Here is a 23268-nt window from a genome sequence, read left to right as displayed (position 1 = left end):
AGCAGAGAGGCTGATCATGGGGAAGAGGGAAATGCTGATGCTGAAGGAGGCTGGGATGGGAAAGCTGGGAAGAAGGAGGCTGGGAGGAGAGAGGCTGATCCTATGGAAGGCTGGGGAGAGGAGGCTGATGCTGAGGGAGGCTGGAAGGAGAGAGGCTGATGCTGAGGGAGGCTGGGACGAGGGAGGCTGATGCTTAGGGAAGCTGATGCTGGAGGAGGCTGGAAGAACAGAGGCTGATGCTGGTAGAGGCTGATGCTTGGAGAGGCTGATGCTGGGGGAGACTGGGACAGGAAGGCTGATGCTGAGGGAGGCTGGGAGGGGGAGGCTGGGAGGAAGGAAGCTGGGAGGAGAGAGGCTGATCCTTGGGAAGGCTGGGAAAGGGAGGCTGATGCTGAGGGAGGCTGGAAGGTGAGAGCCTGATGCTAGGGACAGAGACGCTGATGCTGGGAGGAGAGAGGCTGATGCTGCGGGCAGAGAGGCTGATGATGCGGGTAGAGAGGCTGATGCTGGCGCAGCATGGCGGATGGAGCACGTTTGGTAATGCGCAGCATGGCGGATGGAGCACGTTTGGGAGTGCGCAGCATGGCGGATGGAGTACGTTTGGGAGTGCGCAGCATGGCGGATGGAGCACGTTTGGGAGTGCGCAGCATGGCGGATAGAGCACGTTTGGGAGTGCGCAGCATGGCGGATGCAGCACGATGGCGAGTGCGGAATATGGCGGATGGAGCATGTTTGGGAGTGCGCAGCATGGCGGATGGACCACGTTTGGGAGTGCGCAGCATGGCGGATGGAGCACGTTTGAGAGTGCGCAGCATGGGAGATGGAGCACGATGGGGGGTGCGCAGCATAGGGGATGGAGCACGATAGGGAGTGCACTGCATGGGGGATGGAGCACGATGAGGAGTGCCCAGCATGGCGGATGGAGCACGTTTAGGAGTGCGCAGCATGGCGGATGGAGCACGTTTGGGAGTGCGCGGCATGGCGGATGGAGCACGTTTGGGAGTGCGCAGCATGGATGATGGAGCACGATGGGGGGTGCGCAGCATAGGGGATAGAGCACGATGGGGAGTGCGCTGCATGGGGCATGGAGCACGATAGGGAGTGTGGAGTATGCCGGATGGAGCACGTTTGGGAGTGCGCAGCATGGTGGATGGAGCACATTTGGGAGTGCGCAGCATGGCGGATGGAGCACGTTTAGGAGTGCGCAGCATGGGAGATGGAGCACGATGGGGAGTGCGCAGCGTGGCGGATGGAGCACGATGGAGAGTGCGCAGCATGGGGAATGGAGCACGATGGGGAGTGCGCAGCATGGCGGATGGAGCACGTTTGGGAGTGCGCAGCATGGCGGATGGAGCACGTTTGGGAGTGCGCAGGATGGGAGATGTAGCACGATGGGGGGTGCGCAGCATAAGGGATGGAGCACGATAGAGAGTGCACACCTCTCCCCAACACACACACACGCGCGCGCGCGCGCACTGCACAACACACCACACACACACACTGGAAACCACAAACAACTGCCCTACACAGACACCCACACACAGACAACGCTGCACACACAAATATACGCACATACCGCACATATATATAACAAAAATCATACATGAACTACACAATACGTAAATTCTAGAATACCCGATGCGTAGAATCGGGCCACCTTCTAGTATATATATATATATATATATATATATATATATATATATATATATATATATATATATATATATATATATTGTATTATATATATTTTTCTGGCAGCGTTATACTTGAGCTTTGGAAGGTTTTAATAGCTGGGTAGATGTGTGGAATTTTTTTCTCTCTCCTATGCTGGTTGTCCTGTTTACTTATGTATTTAGTATTTCCTATTTCCCTGCACCTTTTTTGATATTTAATAAAATTTATAAATATTGTCATAAATACTGGTGCTCTTTTGAGTCATTATAGACCAAGAGATGTGAAAATATATAGGCAAATTTAAAGACTTTCCTTTTCTTGTTTGCATGTTTTTTAGTTGTTGCCCAGGAATAATACAATGAGGTCCATGTATGCCTTTAATTTGTATATAATCAACATGTTCATAGACTAATAGATGATCATGTTCTTGTCATTCAAATTCCCTATTGTTGGACTTTTCTATTTAGATCCAATCTATTATGGCACTAATTTTTTTTTATCGCTAAAGGCACAAATTTATTGAGGAGCACATTTTTTATTGGCTGTAAAGACCAAATATTATATTTACAGAGCGAGGCCAAAAGATATATTTACCTGCTACTTTTTAAAGGGAACTAATCACCAGGATTTTCGTATATAACCTAAAGCCAGTGCTATACTGGCACTATCAGGCTGATATTCTACATACATTTAGTTATCAGCTCGGATGTTTAGGTTTTGAAATCCAAGCAAGTAAAGTTTATAAAATCATCAGCATTTTGAGTGACAGTAGCTGAGGATCAGATAATATCAGGGGTGTGTGCATAGTTATCCCCTCCCCCTGTTAGAATTAGCATATTAGTACTATAAAATCAATTTACTTTTTCACTAGTAAGACCTGTGTGATGTCATACCCATGTGACCAGAAGGGGCGGGGCCTCAGCCAACAGAAAAATGTTGCTTCCTGGTATCAGCTTTAGCAAACAAAAGTCCATATGGTACATAATAAAGTTGGATGGCCTAAAAGGGCAAGAAGTGTTACTCAATATGAAGCCACCACATGATTACACTCAGGAATAAATGTCAATAAAACAGGAGGGAAAAAAGTGTTTTGTTTTTTTTAAATATGAATCAATTTTTATTAAATGGTAATGATAACAATAATGCTTTGTATCAAAAAATGCAATAAAAATTGCAAACAAAGTACATCAAATTACATAGAAAAATAGTCCAGAGAGATGGTGGAGAAAACTGTGGTCACCAGATTTAAATTCATATGTAACAGGCATGCAAAATTGCAAGAAATAGGGATGCCTGTTGCCGGATGCCAAAAAGGCTAAACCGGGCAAAGTGAAAAGCCTAAGTGGCTCAGAGTTTCCACAATTACGGGTCCAAGGCCGAGGATCAAAACATACCTGTTTAAATTGCTGAGTGTAAACACACAAAGAAGTCCAAAGAAAAGCCCCCCAGCTTTGTTGGCTGAGGCCCAGCCCCTTCTGGTCTCTATTATCTGATTCTCAGCTGCTCATGACAGGCTTCAAATAACCAACACATATTCACTAGCATGTCTACAATTGTCCATGATAAGAGTGACCAGAGCCAGATACTCTAGATATATCTATTCACCTCATGTGCTCGTTACTGATGAAGGCCATGTTTGGGCCGCAACATTTAACTGCACTGAATATGAAATAAAATAATCACGTTTCACTTTATCTGGGAGTGCCTCGTATTTATTATTCCCATCCCACACAGCACATGCCATATATTTGTGAAATGTGCTGGTTATATCCTTTGGACCCTCACCTTCTGGGTGATTGCGATCTGTGATTTTTATGTGTTATCAATTACTAGCTACAGCTTTGACTATTTAATTCAATAGATTTCCCTGCACCTGTTATACATTTAGGGCAAATTCTGGATATATGCTATACAAGTGTTTGTTTAGAGGATAAGAGGCACTTATAACCCCTTCTACAGTAAAACTTCAGATATTGCATACATTTAAACATATTAATAACATATAATATTTTACCTCTTCATCTTCCCAGTCTATGAGATCCCAATCATAGGTGAGGACAGCTCTTCTCCTCTTCCAGAACTCGAGAAATACAGTGGCTGCAGAAGATACCAGAAATTGAGTAATATTCATAAATAATGGATATATTTATTATATTAATGAGATCCTCTGATCCATCCCAATCTACATTGATGTGAATATCAAAAGTATGAGCTCTGACCTTATCTATACAGTAAATGATCTGCGTTAGAATAATTGCACTGAATAACATCAGACTTTTATATATTAGACTAAATATTGTTATAATAACCTCAAAAAGAAGTAATTGGCAGGGCATGAAATAATATGAGAGAAGATTAGAAGCCAAGAAACATCATTAGGTATTGTATGCTGGTAAGGCTATGAACAGAGTCCTGGCATAGTGAGACATTGGCAGAGGGGTAAACCTAACAACTTGTGTGAGGGCGAACAAAATACAGTAGTTTATGCAACTTTTGTGTGGAAAGACCTCCTCATCCATTATTTGGATGATTTGCCAGTTTACATATTTACATGCTCACATGTTTGGCTGTGTATTGCACAGTTGATATATCCCAGATGATCTACAAAATAATAGTTGGAATGAATGAATAAATTGGTAAACTAGTGAGTGTGGGGGAGTTTTATTAACATAAACCATTTCTTTTTCTGTGTTTTTTTTTTTACTGGGTTAGTAATGGGGGTGTCTGATAGACGCCTATCCATTACTAACCCCTGAGCTTGATTCCAGCTGACACTAAACAGCTGAGATCAACTCCCAAAATATTACCCTGACTGCCGTTGCACCAGGGCAATCGGGAAGAGTCGAGCAAAGCGCCAGAATTGGTGCATCTAATGGATGCGGGGCGGCTGTCGGCTAAATAACCATGGGCCTTCCCAGTCTGATATTACCAGCCCCCATCTGTCTGTTTTACCTTGGCTAGTTATCAAAAATAGGGGGACAACACACCATTTTTTTTAAATTATTTATAAATAAATCATATAAAAAAATGTCATGGGATACCTCTTTTTTTTATAACCAGCCAAGCTAAAGCAGACAACTGAGGGCTGCAGATTGCAGTTGTGTGATTTACTTTGGATGGTTATCAAAAATAGGGGGACCTCATGCTGTTTTTTTTTAAATTTTCATTTATTTCCTAGCCACATTTGTTTGGAGGGCAGTTGTCCTGCTCACACCCACACTTTGCTTCCTTTTGCAGCCCCCTATCCCTTACTATAACCATTTTAAAGCCAAAAACTTTGGGTCCCGTATAATTTATATGGGGGTTGTCCGGGGTCAAATTGTCCGGATACAGAGCCAAACTTTTAACTAAAGTCTGGCTGAACCCGGTGATCAGAAAATCCAAGGGTCTGTTCATTGCTACCAATCAACCTTCTGCACACAGCAAATGTTCCTTAACTAAGGAGCAACTCTGCCATTAACTTGGTTGACAGTATAAATATTACTTCACCCTGTCAGAGCATAAATAGAACTGACTTAATGGTATTCTCTATTATTTTACCCCTGCTATTCTATATGCTTCCTCCTAGACATACTGACACTGCCATGAGCCAGTGCCATTCTTCCTGGTAGCTCCATGGATCCTCTTATAAAATCACTCATGAATTGTTGCCCATGTAGCCCATTTTTTTAATATTATTGCTGTTCTTTAAAGAAGACCGGTCACCATTTTTTACATGCCTGATTTAGTATTTAATTGAATTCCTCATTATATAGCAATTGTGGAGCATTTTTGTATTTCTCTGGATACTGTATATTCCAGTATATATATGTTGATCTACTAACAAATGTAAAAAGAAATTCACACCTGGGTCTTACCAGTCAGTTATGAATGTGTTCCAACACCCCTGACTCATCTAATTCATATGGCCCATATAAAGGACACAATGTTTTGACAAGAGGAACAATAACGCCAGTCTATTTATTAATAAATAGAGCTGGGCAAATGCTAAAATATTCGGGTTCGGATTACTCAAGACGAATAATTTTTAATATTCGTGTATTTGTATCCAATAACAAACCCAATGCAAGTCAATGGGAAACTCAAATAATTTAAAGGAGGATCTTGGAAGTCAGTCTGGGAGGGTTGTAAAAATGCTGCAATGGATGGAAAAGTGCTGAAACTGAATGGGAACAGCATAGAGAAAATGATTTTGTCTGGTGGAGGAGATGGGTTCTCTGAAAACGCATTCACAATAAGTGACTCTCTGGTTATACCTGGATTGTCTTTATGCACAGCAATGCGGCATTTAACCTTTTCATTGCTGCGGCAGCCATGCTTTCATGCTTTAACAGTTGGATGTGACTCGCCCAAGGTGAGCAGTACCTATACTCCACTTCTTCTCACCCCTTGGATAAGACCACATTTGCGCTCCTTGTCTTTCAGCTTTTTATGGATGCATTTCTGACTCACATTTGGTTTTTGAGAATAATATTGTCAGAGTATTACGCCAGTTTTACAGAGTGATAATAAAAGCTCCAAAACATAATCTAAATTGAATTTTACAGGAAAAAAATGTCCAGAAATATTCTGTGCTGTATAATGACAAAAAAAAAAGAGAAAAAATCCTGCCCTCTAGTCTATATTCACATGTAGCATTTTTGCTTTTGTTGTTCTCATTGCTTTGAAAGCTGAAAAAAAGTTCACTGGGAAATGTAAGGCTGTGCACACACACTATGTTTTTTATGCATTTTGATGCATTTGTTGGTGCAGATTTATCACAAATCTGCATATGTATCCTTATACCAGCAAAGGCAATGAGAATTCTGAAGTGTCATGTGCACGTTGCTTATTTTTTCCTTGCAGATTTGGTGTAAAAAATAATCTGCAGCATGTCAATACTTGGCACGCATCTATGTCCAGCGGTAGTAGTGCTATACTGTAGGCCTGACATAGACTAGGGCAACAAGGTCAGCCTGGAGAAACCCAGTAGATGAGCCTTGTTCAACGGAGGTCAGAAACAGCTAGCAGGAGCGGGTTCCCAAAGATTGAAGGTGGCCATGGCTGTATGGGACTCCATGACTTTACTTAGTGGAACCATGGTGTCAGTGAGGGAGAGGACAGTGGAACACCAGCGGTAGAACCAGGAACCATAGAGTAGTCTGCTGTATAAGTGTGCTTTAAAGTCAAATGTTCCATACCCACAATGTCCAAGTGATGCGCCCACAGTAAGGATGTGAAAGGGAAACTGTGTATAAATGTTAGTAAAAGACTTTTGAACAAGAAAACTGAAGCCGTGTCCATGAATCCCATTCGGGAAACTGCTGGTCTGATCGACAGCCTATGCAAAGATATGGCTTGTACATGCAAAGTTCACACACCCCATCAGGAACCCCGCCATCAACCACCCCTTCCCATTTGCTTTGCGAAGGTGACTGGCACATGGGCTCTAGAGATGAAGAGACTGAGTCAAAACAGAGAGAGATCCTCGCCTGTGTCTACGTCGGGGTCCGGCCTACTCCCCTGGACCACCCTCTTCACAAATACAAAAGCCATTTGGATCACAATACATATGGAAAGTTATAGTTTTTTTGGCATACAAATTTGATCTTTCTATAAATGCCTGTGTGAACTGAGCCTTACAATATTAATCCTACAAATATAAAGCACAACAATTGGTAACATAAAACCTGTAACATACAACTTAAGCTACATATACTCTGCTATTGATCAAAATGTGTCTTTCTTTACACTAACGTCATAAAGTATACAGGTGAAGTGCTAATACCGGCAGCCTGGTGTTATATACCTGTAGCCCAATGTATAGAGGTCAGGTTATTGTTGCTTTCTTTTTTTTTCCAGCACTCCCACATACCAAACATCATTGTCTTTACATGAAAGTAGCTAAAGACATTGTCACATTTCTTATAAGTCATGCATGACGCACAATGAAAAGTGCTTATGGTGTAACAAAAAGCAAATTAACTCCACAAGCAAATACTGGATCTTCTCTATAGGAGAAAAAGCAGTTATTGCAGAAATAATATCCTGTATATAAAATAGACTTCCCATTGTGGTGCCAGAGTTTTCCACACAGGAGATTAGGGCCTAGTATTTGTTTCCCTCTTTTCTGCTTTCCATGACTCCTCAGCCAAAAGCGCACCCAGTTCACAATGCAGTTCCTCTGCACGGGATCTCACATCCATCCAACCATTCAATATCAATTTACCTATAAATATTCAGATACAATAGGACTGAATTTGTTTGGTTTTTTCACCACCTAAACTGTATAATATTAAAACGCATACTTATCAATACTGTGTATTTCTTAGACAGTGCAACCTTAGACTAGGCAGTCTTAAAGGAAATTTGTCAGCAGAGTTTTGCCAACTCATCTGAGAGCAGCATGATGTAGACAAAGAGATCCTGACTCCAACGATGTATCTCTTAGATTACTGGGTGCAGCCGTTCTGCCACAATCAGAATTTTTAGATTTAGCAATGCAGCGGAGCAGAGAGAGCTGCCCATCCCACATCAGGCTCTCTGTAGAGACTGTACATTGGCAGTGAGGTGTCAAACAGAGGAGGTGGCATGTTGGACTGTGTGTCACACATTGTAGTCTGAGCAGTGATAACTCCTGCTGTTAAACAAACATAGTAAATAAATAACGGATTGGATTTTGACAAGACAGAGATCCCTGAATTCTGAATGTTAACCCTTGCAGCATGCTGTCTTTAGCTTACATAGCAAAAATCTGCCGACAGATTCCCTTTAAAATGTGCCAAATTTATCAGTCGTTCATGCTGACAAATCAACTTAACTTGAAGACTATCAATTCTAAAGGTCCCATACATATTACGCTAATGTTGCCTGAACTTATTGATATTAATGGATTTAGTTGACACTATAATGTGTATGGGGCGCCGATAATGGTTGGTGGAGATGTCGATAGAGCAGGTTTGTTTTCCGACTGCCGATTGCATTGTTCTCCCAGAGTTGAACCACAAACAGAAATGTTTATTGACAGATCTCTGAAATAGAACACAGTAACAAGAGATGGCTGTAAAACGCCACCATCTAATGTATATGGGGTCCTTAAAATGACACATCCTATTAATTTACTAACTTTATTTTGTCACAATTTGTTGCATATTATATCCCACCCTTTCTCTGATAAGCCAAGCCACTTTCACGGGGCCATGCCTCTTTTCTGACTTGTCATTAAAAGTGTCGAAAACACATAATAAATATGACTCATATCATGAAAGACAGTTCTGTGATGAAAATTAGATCAGAATTATTCTGACACATTTAGCTTGATAAATAAGTCCCAATGTGTTATCTGGAGTCTCACATGGCACTGTACACACAGTTACATTATTTTGAATAGTGAGTTATTAAAATATATAAATGAAGTAAATATGCCACCAAAGTGCAATCGGCAGGATCGTACCAGGAGAGTATCGTGTCTCTTTGTTTCCTGAGGACTCTCCTCACTAGGACCTGACCGACTGACGTTGCAGAAGTACAGTAGATTGTGCAGTGCAAACCATCTAGTATAATTCATCATTAACACACCTATTATTTTTTCTATGGTGTATATATAGATGTATTGTATACCTGCCCATATATTTTGGGGCATAACTATAAGGTATATTTTATCTGATTACTGCGTCTATTCAGATGACTTATTTCATGTAATTATGTCTTACATCTGATCTAATGTTGGGGTTAAGCAGTAGATGTAATTAGTAATTAATATCTATATCTGTCTATATCTATCTATAATTCAGAGCTTTATAAGGAAAGTGATTATTAAACTCTTCTGTAAATCTTTTGGTGTAGACTTAATCTACGCAGGCAAATCTCATCCATGATGGTCTCATTTATGAATGTTTGTAGGGAAGGTTCATTCTCCAGTTATTGCATATGGAGTATGAATGTGCAAGACAGTAGGATGGGTCACTGCACCCCCCTATAGTCCGGCAGCGTAGCTAGATTCAATGACTAGATATTTAGCTAGGATTCTTAAAAACCACTGTCTATTAACAGGTATTCTTATTCAGGTGTATATTTACATATTTATAACTTTGACACTAGTTAAAGACTAATTTAGCCTTCTTACCACCTAATGGGTTTCTTGGTGCACCTTTTTTGGTTATTCCATATTCTGTACTCTGTTGCAGATCTCACATGCTCCGAGTCTCAGTAAGGTCCATGCTCATGTAAGGAGATGAACATGCTGCCCACATTCCCACTTGAAGACACGAGTACTATTATCTTGTGTAATGTGTGTTGTGACATGCATTATTGGTAACAGATTATATTTTGCTCGACAGTAGGGAGAGTTAGGGTTAATGTTTGAACCAGCCCAAAGTGGGAGCTGTCTAAGTTAAGGAACAGAAACCATTTCCTATAAGGAGGACAGATAGGGCCCAATGTGCAGAAAAAGCACACCCTAGTCTGACTAGTGAGCAGAGCCACAAGACGTGGGTGTCACAGACAAGGGTGCAGATCAAGATAGTGGGTAGTGTGATCCTGAGTAAAGAATAATCAAAAAGGATGGAAGGACAGAGTGGTCTAAGGAAGACGGGTCCTGAGACAGGATGCTTAGCCGGACAGCCTCGAGTTTATAACTCAGAGTAAACGAGTATGGATAGAACAGAGAATGTGAGACTAAGAGTGCACAGGGCATCAGTAGTGGAGAAGCAAAGTTTTGGCCATATTGGAAAACTACTTCCTTTAAGGGGAAGCGAGTTGCGGGTTGAGAATAGGAATTTCCCTAACTGGACAGTAGCATCATGCTGGTGTGTCGTGAAAAAAAACAAGACTAGTTAGGTCAAAAACAAGTGAACTTAAAGAAGTAAAGAGACTGTGTGTGAAAATGTTCTGTGTTTAAAATGAAACGTTTGTTAAGTTATGCACCCGCTATCTATTGCACATAGTTTCCACCAAGTGGCTGTTTAGTATAAACTATTTGTTTTGGATTAATGGTCTCCCTCTTTGAACTTTTTAACATCTTGTCCTGGCCAACCTAAGTTATTGGTTGCATGTAGCCTACAAGAGTGCAGCATCCCTTTAGATGACGTACACACACCCAGCCAGTAGCTTCACCTTCAAATAACGTGTCAGGGCGTAACCTTCCTCAGGCCCTTCCTTACCTGGTTTCAGAGCAGTCCCCTTCTTATCTCCTGCCTCTTCCCAGTTTGGGGCTTGTTGTCAGATCTGCTTTCTGAGTGCCTTCCACTACCTGTTCATGAGCTGCCAGACTTTAGCTCTCAGTACAGTTGCTTTTGGTTGGTGACCACATTACTTGTGATGATAAGACTACTTATCTAGGTCCTTCCCCACTTCATGCATTACACTCTTCCATGTCTACATGGATTTATTCCAAACCCAGCTCCCTGATATTGGGTGCTGCATTGCAACCCAAAATCCTTTTGCAATCTTTAGATTTTATGATGGCTTGCACACAGTCAAGGCACTCAGTGCCAGAGGCAGCAAGAAAACTGCCAAAATATTTTGGAATAACCACCATATTTCACTGTAGGTACTGTGTTCTTTTCATTATAGGTTTCATTCTGTTTTAAGTAAACAGCAGAATGATGTGCTTTACCAAAAGCTCTATCTTGGTCTCATTTTTCCACAAGTCACTGTTCCAGAAGGATTTTTGCTTACTCATGTACATTTTGACAAACTGCAATCGAGCTTTTTTATTTATATTTTATTATTTTATTTTATATTTATTCTCTGTGTCAGCATAGGGTCCTCCTAAGTCTCCTGCCATTGTGTTTCATTTAATTCAAATGTGGACAGATAGTTTTTGCTGACACTAATGCACCCTGAATCTGGAGGACAGCTTGAATTTCTTTGGCACGTGATTGGGGCTGCTTATACACCATATGGATAATCTTGCATTGTAACTTTTCATCAATTTTCTCTGCTGTCTGCGTCCAAGGAGATTAGCTACAGTGCCATATGTTGTAAACTACTTGATTATGTTGTGTATCATGGAAAAATGAACATCAAGTTCTCTGTAAATGGACTTGTAGCCTTGAGATTGTTGATATTTTTCAACAATTTTAGTTCTCAAGTCCTCAGAAGGTTCTCATCTCTTTCTGCTCTCTGGCACAAACAGACACACAATTCAAAGAATAAGTGAACTTCTCCCCTTTTTATCTAGTTTCATGTGTGATATTCATATTGCCCAAACAGTTTCTTGCCACAGGTGAGTTTGCATGAGCATCACATGCTTTAACAAAGTTGTTTACCCACAATTTTGGAAATAATTTTGGGGGTTTTGTTTGAAATTGTGTCCAATTTGCTTCTTTTTGTTTTTGTTTTCTGTTGTTGCAATACACAAAGGAAATAAACATGTGTATAACAAAACATGTGTAATTGTACTAATTTTCAGGGAAAAATACTTTTATTTCTGGAATAATTTCAAGGGTGCCAACAGTTTTGGCCATGACCTTAAAGTATATAAAGATGGACGTCATTGTGCAATTCTATATGAGAAAGGGGAGCAGCTGAAATAATCACATATAATTACTGATGTACAAATGAAGCTGGGAGTGATTACTACTCTACTATTGTCATGATACAAATTACCAGATTACATGCATTTATATCTATTTTAAGATAAAAGTGAACATGTAGATGAATCAGGTTAGAGAGAACATGGTAACAGACAGAATGGAAGGTTTTTTGTCTTTGATATTTATTTAGATTGATTCAGTGTAAACTTCTAAACTGACAGTCACGGTATAATAGATGATTAATTTTCTTAAACCTTTAAAAGACACAGAGGGCGAGAGTAAAAGAGAGAAAGAGAAAGAATGATAGAGGGTAAAAGAGAAAGAGAGGCTGCATTTGCACCCCATCCTTCCTTCCTACAATGAGTCATTGCATGGAACTAGAAGGTGAGGGAGATGTTGCTTTTTTTATTTTTATTATTATTATTATTATTATTATTAATAATAATAATAATATTATATCACAAAGTTACATACTTACATGTATTATTGGTTCACGCAACAATAAAAATAATGACTTCTATCCTAATTAGTCATATGGATTTCACAGGAGTCCTCTGCTCCCACTGTGTATTGCATGTACGACAGTTAAGACGGTAAGGCGAGTTTCACACATCCGGCTTTTCGCCGTTTTGCCGGATTCGGCGCACGCCAGTGGCGCTGGTCACATGCTGTCATGTGATCGGAGCATGTGATGCAGATGTTGCGGCTCTGCAATTGTACTGTATATACTGTACTGGCGTGCGCCGAATCCAGCAAAACGGCGAAAAGCCGGATGTGTGAAACTAGCCTTAAGCAGAAGACATGTTCAGCTTAGGCTGCTTTCACACAACAGTTTTCTGGATCAGGCACGATCCAGCGAAAAAAATGATGCGACGGATCCAGCCAAAAATTGGATCAGTTGCATCAGTTTTTTCCATCAGTTCCTTCAGTTTTTTGACGGATCCGTTGTGTTACTAAGCATGCTCAGTTAAAAAAACCGGCTCCATTATAAAACATGCCGTATGGCGCGATACGGTTTTTCAACGGAGACAAAAACGTTCCCTTCAGTGTTCCATCCGGCCGCCGGACGAGCAAATTTTGCTGGCGAAAGCTGGATGGAAAGCAAGGCCATCAGGCACAATCCGGCGCTAATAGAAGTCTATGGGGGAAAAAACGGATCCGGCGGCAACAGACGCAGGATCCATTTTTTCAGATTTTTGCCGGATTGTGCCTAATGGCAAAAAACGTATGTGTGAAAGCAATCTAAGCAGGGAACAAATACAGCTAATCTTTCTAGTGTCACCAAGAAACATCGCCATCTACTGGCCAAAGGTAATAAGAGCAAACAGGAACCAAAAGAGTTGAGTGTGTGCTTCCTGAAGGAAAAAAAATTAGAGAAGATGCTGAGTCAGGTGACAGTTGTGTCGCAGTTATCAAATACAGTACAGACCAAAAGTTTGGACACACCTCCTCATTCAAAGAGTTTTCTTTATTTTCATGACTCTAAAAATTGCAGATTTACATTGAAGGCATCAAAACTATGAATTAAAACATGTGGAATGAAATACTTAAAGTGTGAAACAACTGAAAATATGTCTTATATTCTAGGTTCTTCAAAGTAGCCACCTTTTGCTTTCATTACTACTTTGCACACTCTTGGCATTCTCTTGATGAGCTTCAAGAGGTAGTCACCGGAAATGGTTTTCCAAAAGTCTTGAAGGAGTTCCCAGAGATGCTTAGCACTTGTTGGCCCTTTTCCCTTCATTCTGCGGTCCAGCTCACCCCAATGCATCTCGATTGGGTTCAGGTCTGGTGACTGTGGAGACCAGGTCATCTGGCGTAGCACCCCATCACTCTCCTTCTTAGTCAAATAGCCCTTACAAAACCTGGAGGTGTGTTTAGGGTCAATGTCCTGTTGAAAAATAAATGATGGTTTAACTAAACGCAAACCGGATGGAATAGCATGCCGCTGCAAAATGCTGTGGTAACCATGCTGGTCTGTAGGTCTTCAATTTTGAATAAATCCCCAACAGTGTCAGCAGCAAAGCACCCCCACACTTCCTCCTCCATGCTTCACGGTGGGAACCCGGCATGTAGAGTCCATCTGTTCACCTTTTCTACAAAGACATGGTGGTTGGATCCAAAGATCTCAAATTTGGACTCATCAGACCAAAGCACAGATTTCCACTGGTCTAATGTCCATTCCTTGTGTTCTTTAGCCCAAACAAGTTTTTTCTGCTTGTTGTCTGTCCTTAGCAGTGGTTTCCTAGCAGCTATTTTACCATGAAGGCCTGCTGCACAAAGTCTCCTCTTAATAGTTGTTCTAGAGATGAGAAGGTGTGTCCAAACTTTTGGTCTGTACTGTATATAAAGGCATGGATGTTCCAAGAGGAGAGGAGTTGGCACCAGAATTCTGTTCCAGGAAGGTTATGTGGCAGTGATGTAGGTTTACAGCCCCATTGACACAAAAGGGTCCTAGATCAGTCAGATCTCATAGAAGGCCTGAGCTGAGAGGGATATCCATGAACTGGGCTGAGAGGAAGATCGATGACTTGAGCCTGGAGGATGATCCCTGACCAGAGTTAAGAGGAAGATCCATGAGCTGAGTTAAAAGGAAGATCAGTGACCTAAGCTGAGAGAAAAATCTGTGACCTAAGTTAAGTAGAAGACCCTAACCTTTCCAGTGGAAGCCCATTTTCAGAGCCAGTAGAAGCCTGCGATCAAAACCAGAGGAAGCTCATGACTTGAGCTAGTAGAATTAACTGGGGAAGACCAGACTATACCGGTCAAGATCCAGAGATGTGACTTGGGGGTGAAGTCACAGACTATGCCGGTCAAGATCCATAGTCGAGACATTGCTAAATGCGCAGAGATATGGTATTGACTTAGCTGCTCTTCAGAGCACAGAAGCGGCCAGCCAGTGGAGGGTGTGCAGAGATCCCCCATTTTGGACTTTTGGCCTAGTGAGTAGCATTTCCAACCCCACTAGGGCCTGTGCCTTGTATAGTAATGGTTTGATCATGGATGGGCAATTAACTTTCCTGAGGGGCTACATTAGAGACTATGACTGATGTGGGGGCCAAAACAATAGGCAGAAATTATTTCTGTTTAATATTAATTAAAAATATTTTATAGTAATAAAAAAAAGTTGTTTAAAAGAACTGAGAGTCCTCAGTGGTTGATACCTTTTAATAGCTAACTGAAAAGATGGTAATAATTGCAAGCTTTCGAGAGTACTGAGGTCTATTGATCAGGCATAGTATAACACAAAATCTGAAGAGTCACATATTTATACACAACAGGACTTAGAATAGTGCAGTAAAAAAAACAAAAAAAAAAAAGTTATAAAGTAATATATATTTAAATTTATAGTAAATTTATAGTAATATTAATTGTTTCACTTAATATTGAGCACAATTAAGTAACCTGACATCTTCCTATATACAGTATGAGCCCACACACAGCTCTCCTAATGTACAGCATTAGCTCACATAGCTCTCCACATACAGTATGAGCGTCCACACAGCCCCTTACATACAGTATGATACTCTACAGAGTGTGAGCTCCCACATAGCCCCACTATATTCACTGTAAACCCCCAAATAGACTTCCTATATACAGTGTGAGCCATCACATAGCAGCTCTATATACAGTGTGAGCCCCCACATAACTACTCTATATTCACTGTAAGCCTTCACATAGCATCCTATATAAAGCATGAGGCCCCCATAGCCTTCTGTATACAGCATGAGCCCTACATAGCATCCTATATGCATTATGAGCCCTAAATAGCCTCCTTTACATATTTTGATCCCCGTATAGCCTCCTAATTACAGCATGAGCCCCTACATAGTCTCCTATGTACGGTACTTTATGTATACTTTATGAGTCCCATAAAGTATCCTACAGAATATATTATGAGACCCACATAGCCTCCTATATACATTATGAGCCCCGCATAGCCTTCTATATTTTTTTATGAGCTCCCACAAAACTTCCTATATAAATTTTGAACCCCCTCAAGTATTGCTATATAAAATATGAGCTCACATAGACTCCTATATACTTTATGAGTGTGTCGCCCAGGGATAGGGGGTACTCAGAGACGGGCCAATGGGGTCGCTTCTAGAGGTATCACGGTGGCATTACTCGGTCTGTGATCCCAGGCTCCACAACAAAAGGGGAATATGTAAAGGGGGATTGTCTGTGACGTCATCCGTGGGTTGCGGTGATGAGATGGTGGCACCGCCGCTGCCTCTGGGGACCGTGCCCGGGACTGATGGTGTGGGGCAGCAAGGTGGAATCACCTCCATGGGTAGGGGAGTTGCAGTCCCGGGGCCCAATTTGGAGTTGTGGTGGTGGCAGGGATTGCAGGGAGCAGGAAACTCACAGTTCGGTTGTCTTGGTGTTGGATGAAGCTAGGCTGATGTGTGTGGTCAGAAAACACAGAGTCCTTTGTAAACCAACTTGCCAAATGGCCGGTCACCGTTGGCGGGTGTCTTCAGGTCCCACACCCAGATGTACAGCCAGGGGCCCTTCCTTCTACACTTTCTGTCTGTCTCTGTTGTCTGGACTAGTCCGTTTCAACGGCCTCCGGATTGGGTCCCTCTCCCGGCACCGGCGGGCTACAACCCTGTCCGGGTCACCTCAGGTTCCCCGCTGCCGGATCTCCATCGCCTGTGGCCCTCACAGCCACCTAGTCCGGTAGTCCAGCGCTCCAACCCCGGCTAGCACTTTCTCCGGGCAGCTGCAAGCCTTCCCTGTCAGTTTTCCACTGACTACAGCACAACTGTACTAAATTCTGCTCAGTCACTTCCTTAACTCCCCTCGCCCCTACCTTTTCCTTGGGATGGGGTGAGTAGGGCCTGATTGGCTGCTGTACATTTGTGTGGGGATTGTGTAGCTGCCAAGGAGGATTAACTCTTTCTGTGACTACCTGGTTTTGCCAGGGCATCACACTCCCCCTTGGTTGAATACAGCCCGTCCGCGGGCTGTCCGTCTACTGATGTTTAATTTAGCGGGAAAAGAAAAAATTAACACATTACAACCATACATCTTCCCACATCGGGAGGTACGTTTTCCTAAACCTTTAACTATCCTGCCACCCCCACCTGCTGTGCAGATGGCCTCCTCCGGGAACTTGAGGACATTCAACAGGGGTGACAGTCCATAAAACAGTCATTCTTTAAACTTACGGGTAGCCGTCCATGTTCCGCTACCACTGCTGCCGCCACTCCCAGTACGGGGCACGGGTTCCGTGCTCTGCCTCCTGCTCAGGAATCAGGCCCACTTGGAAGACTTCGGCGACGCCTACAACCGGCCTTGCTAACTGCTGAGGGCCCCAACACTCAGTGGCCTGCTCCTCCTCTCTGCAGGTACACTCCCGCTGTTCCACAGCCGGGACAGGGTACCTGGGAGCGGCTGGCGCTGCATCTGGGGCAGACTTCTGGTCGGGTGTCACCTCCGTTGCAGCTGGGCGGACTGCTGGAGCAGACTTCATCTCTGTTGCAGCCAGGCGGACTGCCGGAGCCGACGTCATCTCTGTTGCGGCCGGGCGGACTGCCGGAGCCAAGGATGATGTCGTTGGGGTTGCAGCCTGCCATGACATCTTGCCGCTCTTGTGTCCAGGAATGGAATTTTGCAGAGTCCTGGCGTCCCTGCAATTTACAGTTCCGGTTACATGCCACTGCTTCTCTGCCCGCCCCCCCTTGGTCTTTTGCCAGTACTCCTTCCGGCCGTGTTCCCAGGGGGTGGGGCTTCAACTTCGCGCCATTTTCAGGGAAGAAGAAGATGGTGCCATTGTTTTGGCGCCAAAAATGGCAGGCAAGATGGCGGCAGGTCAAAATTTTTAAACAGTTCACAGATTACAAGGCTCACGTCATCCAGGTTTACGGATGGGGTAAGAATCCTGTTTGTGACGCAGAATTGTGTCGCCCAGGGATAGGGGGTACTCAGAGACAAGCCAATGAGGTCGCTTCTAGAGGTATCACGGTGGCGTGACCCAGTCTGTGATCCCAGGCTCCACAACAAAAGGGGAATATGTAAAGGAGGATTTTCTGTGATGCCACCCGTGGGTTGCGGTGATGAGATGGTGGCACCGCCGCTGCCTCTGGGGACCATGCCCGGGACTGATGGTGTGGGGCAGCAAGGTGGGATCTCCTCCACGGGTAGGGGAGTTGTAGTCCCGGGGCCCAATTGGGAGTTGTGGTGGTGGCAGGGATTGCAGGGAGCAGTAAACTCACATTTCAGTTGTCTTGGTGTTGGATGAATCTAGGCTGATGTGTGTGGTCAGAAAACACAGAGTCCTTTGTAAACCAACTTGCCAAATGGTCGGTCACCATTGGCGGGTGTCTTCGGGTCCCACACGCAGATGTACAGCCAGGGACCCTTCCTTCCACACTCTCTGTCTGTCTCTTTCTTGTCTGGACTAGTCCGTTTGCACGGCCTCCGGATTGGGTCCCCCTCCCGGCACCGGCGGGCTACAACCCTGTCCCGGTTGCCTCAGGTTCCCCGCTGCCAGATCTCCGTCGCCTGTGGCCCTCACAGCCACCCAGTCCGGTAGACCAGGGCTCCAACCCCGGCTACCACTTTCTCCAGGGAGCTGCAAGCCTCCCCTGTCAGCTTTCCACTGACTACAGCACAACTGAACTAAATTCTGCTCTGTCACTTCCTTAACTCCCCTCGCCCCCTCCCTTTTCCTTGGGAGGGGGTGAGTAGGGCCTGATAGGCTGCTGTACATCTGTGGGGGGATTATGTAGCTGCCAAGGAGGATTAACTCTTTGTGTGACTACCTGGTTTTGCCAGGGCGTCACATGAGCCACCACAAAGATTCCCCCATGGAGAACCCTATATACCTTATGAGCCCCCACAAAGCCTGCTATATATTTTATAAGCCTCCAGAAAGCCTCATATAAATGATGAGCCCCAACATAGACTGATATATACATTGCTGAGCCCCCAGATAGCATCCTATATACTTTATGAGAGCCTTCCAGAGACTCCTAAATACATGGAAACATCCCATACTCATTAAAAAAACAAATACAACATACTCACCTTGCTCCCATTCGCCTGCTGCCGTGCTCAGGTCTCTGGTGCACTGACGCTTTGCACAGCACACATGATGATGTGACGTCATCACGTCTGCTGTGCCTCATGGTGATTGTTGGAAGTTAGAGCCAGCGGCCCCCACCTCCACCAATGTATTCACCACTATCTGTGCCCTGAGGATGCAGAGAGCTGTGACATCAGAAAGTGAGCAGCAGCAGACGGCGGGGAGAGCACGGTGCAGCCCCCAGCCACTGATTTCAGCTCTTCGACTGTCTAGGGCCGCAGGCTGGAGAGGTACAGCTAAAGGGTCGGTTTTGGTCCGTGGGCCACACTTTGCCCAGCCCTGTCTTAGATAAGTAGACAACAGTAACAAATAGAATGACACTGATGTTTCCCTGCTAGACGCATCTAAAATATGATAATGCCGATGATGACCATTAGTTAGTGATAAGAGTAATACCATATAGATACCGGTAATACTGTGATTTTATTCCGGATATCTGTGTTGCTGATTTACCTTATGTAAAGTACTCTGATTTACTACTGGTACTTGTGCTATACCAATATCTCACATTAGAAGTGCTAACCCTTGATCTATATATAGCTAATAAACCATTGTTGGTTCAGTCACCAATGCCTCCTCATTGTCTGCGTCACTGCATCCGATCGCCTGCCTACAGTCACACAAGCTCACTGCTGCTCAATTTGACTCGCCCCAGGGCTATGGGGTACTTTGTCCCGGGCCTAGTTACGTTGGGACAGTTCATTGCGTGGCCGTTGTCTGGTTCCGTGACCCTGAAGGTCACTTTAAAAAGGGGGTTGTTTACAGGGGAATTGTAATAAACATTTTGGCTGTGACGCCACTTGCGGGTTGCAGCTATATTAGTGGAGCCACACAGTGGTGCACAGTTCTCACTACTGGGGATGATTTTAGTGGCAGCCTGGATGTTGGGCCCTCCGCAAGTAGGGCCAGGCCCCTGGGGATTGATGATGATGTTGGGTGCAGACAGAATGTAGGCCACAGAAGGGATTGCAGTGTAACTGGTTCCTTTTACTCACAGCATTGTTATGGCTGGCAACCCAATGAAGGCTGGTCCTCACCACTGGTACCCTTAGTTCCAGTGCCCGTGTGATGACCTGGTGGCTGTCTTCCCCTGTACCTGTCTCTGGTTGGTGGGTCCTCCTGGTACTCTGTCTTAGTCCATATGACAGGTAGCTTGAACCCTGTGGGGTCAGTTTCTCTGGTCCTGTTCCCCGGTTCTCCCGTTGCTACTGTGTCCCGAACTTTATGGTCAGTGAGGTCCTGTATGGTACCCTCACTGTGTAGATTTTATCAGGTCTGCCTGGAGCTTTTGCCTGACCTAGGGCTCTGTACTCAGTTGGTGATATGGTTCCGGAAGTACTCCACCATACTCTACCGGTAACCACACACCTGGGCTCTCAGGTCCCCGCTACACTCTCCTGTCAGTACACTTGCATCCAACTGAATAGGATAACTGAAGTGAGCACTAATATATATATATGAGTGCAAGCCAAAAAATACATACCATATAAGAATAAGGCTGCACATCAAACTTAGATAATGGTATAATGCCTCAAGCATATGGAAAAATATTGGAATATTCCAATATTTTTCCACATGCTTGAGGCATTATACTATTATCTAAGTTTGATGTGCAGCCTTATTCTTATATAGTACATTTGCATCCATCTCCTCTCACTTCCACTTACTGACTGCCTGACGCCTCCCCCCGGTTGTCGTCTAGTGGACTTAATTGGTTCCACCTCTAGGTGGCCATCCATTGAGTCCAACTCTAGCCTGTCACCAGTCTTTGTGAATGTGGAAAACAGGGATTAGAATGAATGTGTTGCTGTTACTGACACTGTTCTTCTGGGTTCCTGAGGAAGGCCCTGCATCCTGGCTAGGATGCAGTTCCCTGTAGCTCTTGATGGCTTCAGGGGCGCTACATATTCATACTAAGTATTTTGGGCCCACTATTCTTAGGATCAATGGGATCTCAACAGCCAGATCCTCAGCAGTCGTACATTGTGGATAGGTGATAAATATTGTTTGTAGGACAACACCTTTACATGGGTATGCGCCGCAACACTAGACACTGCCCCAAAACAAGATTTGTGATTTTTTTTTTGTTTTTTAAATGGATGCAGACTTTAATTCTGGATAATGTTTTTGTTCTATATTCATTCTCTAATGAATGCCATTGAGAAACTAAAGTAGGAAACCTTTCCCCTCCATTATCCCTCCATTCCACTTGCCTGGAAAATTACACAAGTGGAATACTAAACTATAGGATCTTAAACTAAAAAAAGAACAAAGGCCTGAAATCAATGCTTCCCCCTCGGTTACCTAAAGGCTGTCTATTCACTGCGGCCATCAGAGAAACAACCAGTCTTTCCAGTTGCTTTTCACTGCCGCTGAACAGAGTGTGTTCTCGCACAAACCTGTACTTTATATTCAACTTTCATATTCGAGTGCTATACCTGCTGACGTAAAACAGCTTTTACCAACTTTACTAACGTAACAAATGTAATCAGTTGGCAGGGTGAGCGATGTGTAAGATTTCACCTTGATATTTGAGGATCAGGTCTGTCTGGTTCTCAGGTACTCGCTGTATCGCACACAGGGAGACGTAGCCCCGCCTAATTATCCTTTAACATTAGGTTTCATTCTTACTGCCTCTTACTGTCATTCACCCGCTTCCCCTAGACAGCCATACACCTGCCAGAGACAGCTGAACGTAAAGGTAACACACTTTATATTGTATCTGAAAACTGATTAACAGATGTAGCAGAGTTAAATACTATATAACTAAGTATAGTAGGTATATATGCAGTCCTATGTAAGCCCATACATGATGATGAATTTTGCTGATGTGCAGGCTCAGCTATTCTCGAGCTGTTGTAACTTAAAACATACCTTAGATGGCAGCTATAATTTTGATTAAATTTAAGGAACACCTGGACCGAGTCTCGATCTTTATTGGAATCCATTAGTAAGAATGAGACGGAACAAGTGTCTTTTGGGTTTGATTCACTTCTGTCGTACTTTGCTGTGATATTATGTATAATCTGCAAGTGATAGGGCTGCAAACTGATGATTGAAGGAAATTAAATACTTTTTGGGGGAATAATTTACTAATATATGGAGAAAACCTTGGACAAAAACAATGAAAATAGGAATTTGAACTGTAAACATTAAGGAGAAGAGGTAGAAATTGGCATGTGGGGAATAGAGGTGGCAAATTGCTTTAATTGTCTAACTACGTTACTTGGATTAAAAATCCAAACCAAAGGAATAATCAACAGTTTGAATTTGTAATATTTTCGAAGATATTTATCATGATGTTTCCTCACCTATCGTACCATCACCCATTCCCAGTAGACTGTGAGCCCTCGCGGGCAGGATCCTCTCTCCTCCTGTACCAGTCTGTTTTGTACTGTTAATGATTGTTGTACGTATACCCCCTTTCACTTGTAAAGCGCAATGGAATAAATGGCGCTATAATAATAAATAATAATAATAATAATAATGATACTGTCCGATAAATGTAGAAAGTAGTCAATATTTATTAAGGCTTGTACCTGTCACCTTTAGACACTTGTCTATATCAACTGTTGGTAAAGTGGTAAAGTGCATCCCCTTTTTGACAACTGGTGAATACCCCTCCAACATTTAGATCATATTAATGGCAGCACAGTGGCTCTGTGGTTAACTCTGTTTCTTTGTACCACTGAGCTCCTAGGTTCAAATCCCACCACGGAAAACATCTGCAAAGAGATTTCTCTTCGTTTTTGCGTGATTTTTCCTCCGCGTTGTCCGGTTTCCTCCAACACACCAAAGACATAGAGAATGTAGATTGTGAGACCAAATGGGGATAGTGATGATGATGTCTATAAGGTGCTGTAGAAATTAATCAAGGAGCTATAAAAGTGAGTAAAATAAGTAAATATTAGTAGGAGATGATCAGATCACACGTTTAAGTGAATACTGGTACTGGTATTTCTTTATGTGCTCATCAGAATGATG

At 43.2% G+C, this 23268-nt stretch overlaps 2 protein-coding genes across 5 annotated transcripts in view; one reads left to right on the top strand and one right to left on the bottom strand.

The window, feature by feature from the left end:
* ANO3 (anoctamin 3) overlaps positions 1 to 23268 on the bottom strand; it is a 680216-nt gene that overhangs the window by 49533 nt on the left and 607415 nt on the right. For all 4 annotated transcript variants that reach the window (XM_075325490.1, XM_075325493.1, XM_075325491.1 and 1 more), the window contains one exon: positions 3689 to 3771. In XM_075325490.1, the coding sequence (XP_075181605.1) occupies positions 3689 to 3771 (83 nt within the window). The remainder of the gene's footprint in view (positions 1 to 3688; positions 3772 to 23268) is intronic.
* MUC15 (mucin 15, cell surface associated) overlaps positions 21925 to 23268 on the top strand; it is a 30160-nt gene continuing 28816 nt past the window's right edge. Inside the window, exon 1 of the mRNA XM_075326510.1 lies at positions 21925 to 21985. The gene's annotated coding sequence lies outside the window, so the exon portion shown is untranslated. The remainder of the gene's footprint in view (positions 21986 to 23268) is intronic.

Source organism: Anomaloglossus baeobatrachus, chromosome 10 (genome assembly GCF_048569485.1).
Source record: "Anomaloglossus baeobatrachus isolate aAnoBae1 chromosome 10, aAnoBae1.hap1, whole genome shotgun sequence".
Taxonomy (NCBI): domain Eukaryota; kingdom Metazoa; phylum Chordata; class Amphibia; order Anura; family Aromobatidae; genus Anomaloglossus; species Anomaloglossus baeobatrachus.
The sequence above is the reverse complement of the archived record's forward strand: the minus strand, read 5'-3'. Positions and strand labels throughout refer to the sequence as shown.